Source organism: Lynx rufus, unplaced genomic scaffold, assembly GCF_022079265.1.
Source record: "Lynx rufus isolate CCGP_SWC_20201006 ecotype Redwood Valley unplaced genomic scaffold, mLynRuf1.p SCAF_2, whole genome shotgun sequence".
In the NCBI taxonomy this organism is placed as follows: domain Eukaryota; kingdom Metazoa; phylum Chordata; class Mammalia; order Carnivora; family Felidae; genus Lynx; species Lynx rufus.
In genome coordinates, this window is record NW_025814834.1 from 69,059,919 (window position 1) to 69,067,291 (window position 7,373).

General features: G+C 43.7%; 1 protein-coding gene across 1 annotated transcript; it reads left to right on the plus strand.

Moving 5' to 3' along the window:
* Window positions 1-888: 888 nt before the first annotated feature.
* Window positions 889-3,136, plus strand: FIGN (fidgetin, microtubule severing factor). Its single transcript, XM_047082640.1, is given in 2 exon segments — window positions 889-1,530; window positions 1,532-3,136. Coding segments are annotated over 2 exon segments (2,247 nt in total).
* Window positions 3,137-7,373: the final 4,237 nt, after the last annotated feature.

Sequence of the window (7,373 nt, forward strand, 5' to 3'; positions counted from 1 at the left end):
GAGTTGGATTATGGAATGACCTGCTATGTCTGTGTCATATTGTTCTGCGCAGGGAGCATTATACTGTGCTAACTAGGTGTTCAGTGCCAAATAAGAGAGGGGTCCTAGATGTGATCTGTCAGCTGTGTCTCATTTTTAAATTGGTTAAAATATAAAACAGAAACTCTGATGTCAAGAGACGGAACAGCTAGCTATTGCACATGCTTAATAGTATCACGTGCTAGATATTGAAAAGACATGCCTATTTCATTCTAAGAACCTGTGACTGAATTCTAATTTGACAGGAAGGTGTGTGTACATATAGGTGCGTTCCTGCGTGTGGGTAGCAAGTAACTTGATAGGCTTCACAGAAGCAGATTTGCTTATTACTTAAAAGAAGAAAAAAAAAGGTCTTCTACAGAGTTCTTGTATAAATTCGGTTTACTTTTTACACAGGACTGAACTTAGGTCCATTTTATTTATTTATTAATTTTTTTGAGACAGGGAGAGACAGAGCATGAACAGGGGAGGGTCAGAGAGAGGGAGACACAGAATCTGAAACAGGCTCCAGGCTCTGAGCTGTCAGCACAGAGCCCGACGCGGGGCTCGAACTCACGGACCGCGAGATCATGACCTGAGCCGAAGTCGGCTGCCCAACCGACTGAGCCACCCAGGCGCCCCAACTTCGGTCCATTTTAAAGCGTACCTACGGTACGGATCGTAAGAGATACGATGAACTGTGAGAATTCTTTATAATGTCGATGTCGTTAGAGAGGAATAGGTAACGAAAGAAGTTGGGGGAAAGCTTTAACACTTCTGATGAGTATCTCTGTAAATTTAACGTTTCTCCCCTCCTCGCCCTTTCCTCCCCAACCCCCCCCCCCAACCCCGCAACCCTCAGGCTTGAAGATGCAGTGGACGCCGGAGCATGCCCAGTGGCCAGAACAGCACTTTGACATCACCTCAACCACTCGGTCTCCTGCCCACAAAGTTGAAGCCTACCGAGGTCATTTGCAGCGCACCTATCAGTATGCCTGGGCAAACGATGACATATCTGCTCTGACTGCCTCCAACCTGCTAAAAAAGTACGCAGAGAAGTATTCTGGCATCCTAGAAGGCCCCGTGGACCGGCCCGTACTCAGCAACTACTCGGACGCGCCCTCGGGGCTGGTGAACGGGCGGAAGAATGAAAGCGAACCCTGGCAGCCTTCCTTGAATTCGGAAGCGGTCTATCCCATGAACTGTGTCCCGGATGTCATCACGGCCAGCAAAGCCGGAGTCAGTTCGGCCCTCCCTCCGGCAGATGTCTCTGCCAGCATAGGGAGCTCTCCTGGGGTGGCCAGCAACCTGACAGAACCTAGCTACTCGAGTAGTACCTGCGGAAGCCACACCGTGCCCAGCCTTCACGCAGGGCTCCCGTCTCAGGAATACGCCCCGGGATACAACGGCTCGTATTTGCATTCGACGTACAGCAGCCAGCCGGCGCCTGCCCTGCCCTCACCTCACCCCTCCCCTTTGCATAGCTCCGGGCTCCTGCAGCCCCCCCCGCCGCCCCCCCCCGCCGCCCGCCCTGGTCCCGGGCTACAATGGGACCTCTAACCTCTCCAGTTACAGCTATCCCCCCGCCAGCTACCCGCCTCAGACTGCCGTGGGATCTGGGTACAGCCCCGGGGGCGCGCCGCCGCCTCCTTCAGCCTACCTGCCTTCAGGAATCCCTGCTCCGACCCCTCTGCCCCCCACCACTGTTCCTGGCTACACTTACCAGGGCCATGGTTTGACACCTATCGCCCCCGCGGCTCTGGCCAACAGTTCGGCGAGTTCTCTCAAAAGGAAAGCTTTCTATATGGCAGGGCAAGGAGAGATGGACTCCAGTTACGGAAATTACAGCTACGGCCAACAGAGATCTACCCAGAGCCCCATGTACAGAATGCCCGACAACAGCATTTCAAACTCGAATCGGGGGAATGGCTTTGACAGAAGTGCTGAAACATCATCCTTAGCATTTAAGCCAACGAAGCAGCTAATGTCCTCTGAACAGCAAAGGAAATTCAGCAGCCAGTCCAGTAGGGCTCTGACCCCTCCTTCCTATAGTACTGCTAAAAATTCCCTGGGATCGAGATCCAGCGAATCCTTTGGGAAGTACACGTCGCCGGTAATGAGTGAGCACGGGGACGAGCACAGGCAGCTCCTCTCTCACCCGATGCAAGGCCCTGGACTCCGTGCAGCTACCTCATCCAACCACTCTGTGGACGAGCAACTGAAGAATACCGACACGCACCTCATTGACCTGGTAACCAATGAGATTATCGCCCAAGGACCACCGGTGGACTGGAATGACATCGCTGGCCTCGACCTGGTAAAGGCCGTCATTAAAGAGGAGGTTTTATGGCCAGTGTTGAGGTCAGACGCGTTCAGTGGACTGACGGCCTCACCTCGGAGCATCCTTTTATTTGGGCCTCGGGGAACAGGCAAAACGTTACTGGGCAGATGCATAGCTAGCCAGCTGGGGGCCACGTTTTTCAAAATCGCTGGTTCTGGACTCGTTGCCAAGTGGTTAGGAGAAGCAGAAAAAATCATCCACGCGTCTTTTCTCGTGGCCAGGTGCCGCCAGCCCTCGGTGATTTTTGTCAGTGACATTGACATGCTTCTCTCCCCTCAAGTGAGTGAGGAACACAGTCCAGTCAATCGGATGAGAACGGAATTTCTGATGCAGCTGGACACTGTACTAACTTCAGCTGAGGACCAAATCGTAGTAATTTGTGCCACCAGTAAACCAGAAGAAATAGATGAATCTCTTCGGAGGTACTTCATGAAACGACTTTTAATCCCACTTCCTGACAGCACAGCGAGGCACCAGATAATAGTACAACTGCTCTCACAGCACAATTACTGTCTCAATGACAAGGAGTTTGCACTGCTCGTCCAGCGCACAGAAGGCTTTTCTGGACTAGACGTGGCTCATTTGTGTCAGGAAGCAGCGGTGGGCCCCCTCCACGCCATGCCAGCCACAGACCTTTCAGCCATCATGCCCAGCCAGTTGAGGCCCGTTACGTATCAAGACTTTGAAAATGCTTTCTGCAAGATTCAGCCTAGCATATCTCAAAAAGAGCTTGATATGTATGTTGAATGGAACAAAATGTTTGGTTGCAGTCAGTGATAACTTCTTTAAAAAAAAAATGTAATGAATGTTGGCACACACACATAAAACCTGCTACATAGGGTATAGAGCCCCTTTCCAGTAGTGTTTAAATCGCAAAGGGTACTGGGGAAGATGACGATTGCGTTGCATCTTTAGCGTCAGGGTAGATTTGGAGGAAAAACGCATCAGATGAGAGCTGCTGATTTGAAAGCCCCAGATGACAGAAAGCATCTGTTGATGCTCAGTTCAGTTCAAGCCAGACAACACTCACCAAGGAGCAAGGTGCAAGTGTGTTGATTTCAGAAGGACGTGAACCTTGTGTGTTGATTCCATTCTGCTGTTCTCGAGATTTAGTTGCTGTCAAGTGCCTGGAGTGGTGCTTTATTTTTTGTTTGCCTCACAATTACATTGGTGGCATGTGCTAATATAAAGAGCTTTAACTTCAAACATTATTGGACTAAAGAGATGAACGGTTGTGTTACGACAGAAAACCAGATTTTTGCCATTTTAAGAGCAACAGTATTCCTCAATCCTGTCTGTTCTGCAGTATTAAGCTAAGAACAGTTAAAACAGGGTAACGGTAATCTGGACCTTAATTTCTGCAGTTCATTTCTTTTAATGTTCTTGTCTGCAAAAACTCAGGAAAGCGATTGTGATTTGTACAGTACCTCAAAGGAATGTGTTGAAAGCACTATGTACTGCTGAGAGTAATGGGATAGGCTTCGATGTTACTTTATATTAAAATGTATGTTTACCTCAACAATTGGAAGATAGCAAGGAAAATTACTTTGAATGTATCCAGAAACATACTGACGTGTGATACAACTGAATATTTACGACTTAAAGTAGAAATGGAAGGATTTTTTTTAAAAAAGATTCTTTTACTAATTATGGGGAATAAACCAGAGCAGAATAGTTCTTTATGTCAAAAACTGCAAGAGTTCTTCGTACATTGCTCCTTGATAATGAAGTGAAAATGTTCTTAAAAGGTACACTGGTTAACGGAAAGCTACTTACTCAGTTTATGTTAGTACCTAGAACACTCAGCCACAAGACCTGTTTAGGACCCTGGAAGTCACAGTACCTAAAAACTAGGACTGCCTTTTACTGCATAGGGTGGTGGTGATGTTGGTTTGCAAGTTCTCTCTTAAAACTGCTGGGAATGGTGTCATTCTATTCACTAATCTAGCTTATAGGCTTGTCGTGCTGTTTGATAGAATGCAGAAGATAGCAAGCAAAAACAAAGAAATAAATACAAAATCAACCAATCAACTTTATATATATGTGTGTGTGTGTGTGTGTGTATATATATATATATATATCCACAAAGAACATCTATATCCCCTCTCCTTTTTGACTCCTCTCTTCTCAGTGCAATTTTGCTTCTCATTTTGAAATCTTCTGGGCTATAGTGCTCCCACATTCATTTCTACCTCAGTTTTGTCACATTTCTCTTGGACAGTAAAGTAGAAAATTGGAAGTGGAGACACACACACACACACACATGCATACACGCATCTATACCTTGTCAAACTCGTTACTTTGTTTTCTCCCATCTTTTCCCATAAGTCTCGTCTCCAGAAACATCAGTCTTCATGCTTGCTTCTGCCTGAGTCCACTCCCACCCCGGCATATGTGGCATTTTTCTTAATTTTCCATTCTTCTCCTGCTCCCCACCAAGTTGTTCTTTGTATCCTTTAATGCTTTATGTGCAACTTTTCATCGATAGCTAACTGATGTTCGTTCGGCAATGCCTCTGAACAGACAGTGTAGGCTGTAGCTTTCCAAAGCCGCTGCCCGTGCATAAGCAGAACAGCCTGGCTTTTTGAATGTATTTTTCCTGGGTTGTTTTTTTCCTTCCTTTTTTTTTTTTTTTTTTTTTTTTTTTAGTTGAGAGATGCAGTAACAAAACTGTTGCAAAGCACTGGCATTTTATGTATTCAAAAAGTGATGTACATTTTTTAAAAATTTAAATAAATGCAATGAGAAGCCCCAAGAAAGCTCTTTCTGTTATTGTTTTTTTTTTCCTGCAAAAATTTTGACTGATTTCATTCACGATGTCAAATTCTCTGAGACACTTAACACAGAGAAGCCTAATGAAGGACTTACATCATATTTCTGAAATTTTATGATGCTTGACCACTGCTCCCCCTTTTTTTTCTTATTTTTCATGTTGCTAAAAACTGAGCAAATGAACCAAAATTTAATTTACTCTGATATTCTATCAACTAAGACTGTGCTTACATATAAATATTCCATATTAAAAAGCAGTGCCTTTCATTAAGGATACAAAAAATAATATTTAAATACATCCTCTGCTTTTCACAAGTGAATAAATGCTATAATCGTGTTCTGGCTCTACCCTGCACATCTCTTATTGTAAGAAGATTCTAATATCCCCATTAACTTGTAGGTTCATATTGATCTCACTGACAAGTTTACTTTTGCACAGTGCTGACCTATTTTCTGTCTTTTAGACATTACGTTTCATTTCCGCCAACATGCTGTGTTCACTTGAAAGCAACTGGCAAGTTTTGACAAACCCAGTCTTATTTAGACAACTTTGGAAAATCCAATATTGACCCACATTTTTGTGGCTAGTAAGAGTTAATGCCAAATATGACTGCACTGTTGTGTTTTACACTCATTTATAAAACTGAAAATAAATTCAAGGCATACGTATTGGCTTTGAGCTTTAAGGGACTTAAAAAAATTACTTTGAGATGTGAATGGTCAAAAATCCATGTATTTAGGCAGAAGCTGAAGTCTTGTGTGAATTTCATTTAGCCTCGTGAATTCTAGGATTTGATCTCTTAGGAAATTGGGCATGCTGAAGAAATGAAGATCTGTTGGGGGAGATAAGGTGACCTTTGAGTAGCTGGTGCTCTCCTGTGATTCTTTGATTCTGCATGGCAGCATGACGAGCTCTTATATGGACTAGCCTAATAATGAGCTCTGTTCTGACCATCCCTTCTGGAGCGTGGGGTGGGGGTGGGATGCCACATCCTGAGAAATGAATGTGTACAATCAGTGGTAGTACAACTGGGTAATCGGGCTTCATACTCTCGGCCTCTTTTTGACTGCTAAGAATTTGGAGAAGGCCACTAATGAAGGTAAGGTAATGAGCCAGTCCAAATCCCTTGCCGTCTGGCCAGGGGATTTGAGCCAGTCCACTTAACAGCCCCTAATTCTCTTCTTCACAACTGCAATAACATTTCCAACAGGAACAAAAAGGAAGTGAAGGAAACTACTTCAGTAGAAGGATCAATAGAAATTCAAGAGGTAGTTCATAATGACCTTACGTGCGACACAAATGGAAATACCCTACACTCCTGGCATGCTTCTCACCAAAATATTTGGAACATTAGTGACGATATGGAAAACTTTGCTGACTGAGCTGATCAATGGAATGTGAAGGCAGTATACTTTAAGGCTATTTACTTTCACACAGAATGTTTATCTATTAGTCAGTTTGTATTCCACTCAAATGCAGATAGACGGGTATAATGTTTTCTTGTGCATTTGAAACCTATCAAGGAGAAAATAAACCATTCCACTAAAATACATAGGCCAAGCACCATCTGGGCAAGTGATAAAAGCTATCCAGAGGCTATGCTATGTAAAATAGCAAGGTCAATTTACATGGGCTGCATAGTACTTGGCTATGCAGTTTTCAGAAGAATACATCCCAAAAAGTCCAAATTAATTCCTACAATAGGTCTTTGTAAATTTACATCTATTCGTGGGTTGGAAAATACGTTTTAGAGGCATTTAGAAAGTGTATCTCTAAAAACGTGTCCAACTCCAAACAGAAAGATGCTACCAGAATCCCATTCTCATGTTTCTTAGCAAGAATTGGCTACCATGATCATTGAAACTGTATTTTGCAAAGTGAAAGGGACACAGTTTGTTGAAGTATTGAGGCCACTAAGGTAAAGTTCTAATATATATATATATATATATATATATATATGTAATTAGCGTGTATGTTTGTGTGTGTGTGTATGTGTGTGCTGTTTTCACCACCACTTATTTGAACTTTAAAACTAACATCTCTTTTACATTATTCAGAAGCAACTGGTTCCTTCCTTTTCTTCACATGTGCGGATACACATGGCCACGTGACAGTTCCGAGTGTTTTCATGTGTTTTTTTCTTTTGAAAAGTAAAACCTTCGGTTATTGAATCACTTGCCGATTTTCATATGAAGCACATTAGCAAACGTGGAGCTATTAGTATTTCAGAATTCAAAACCA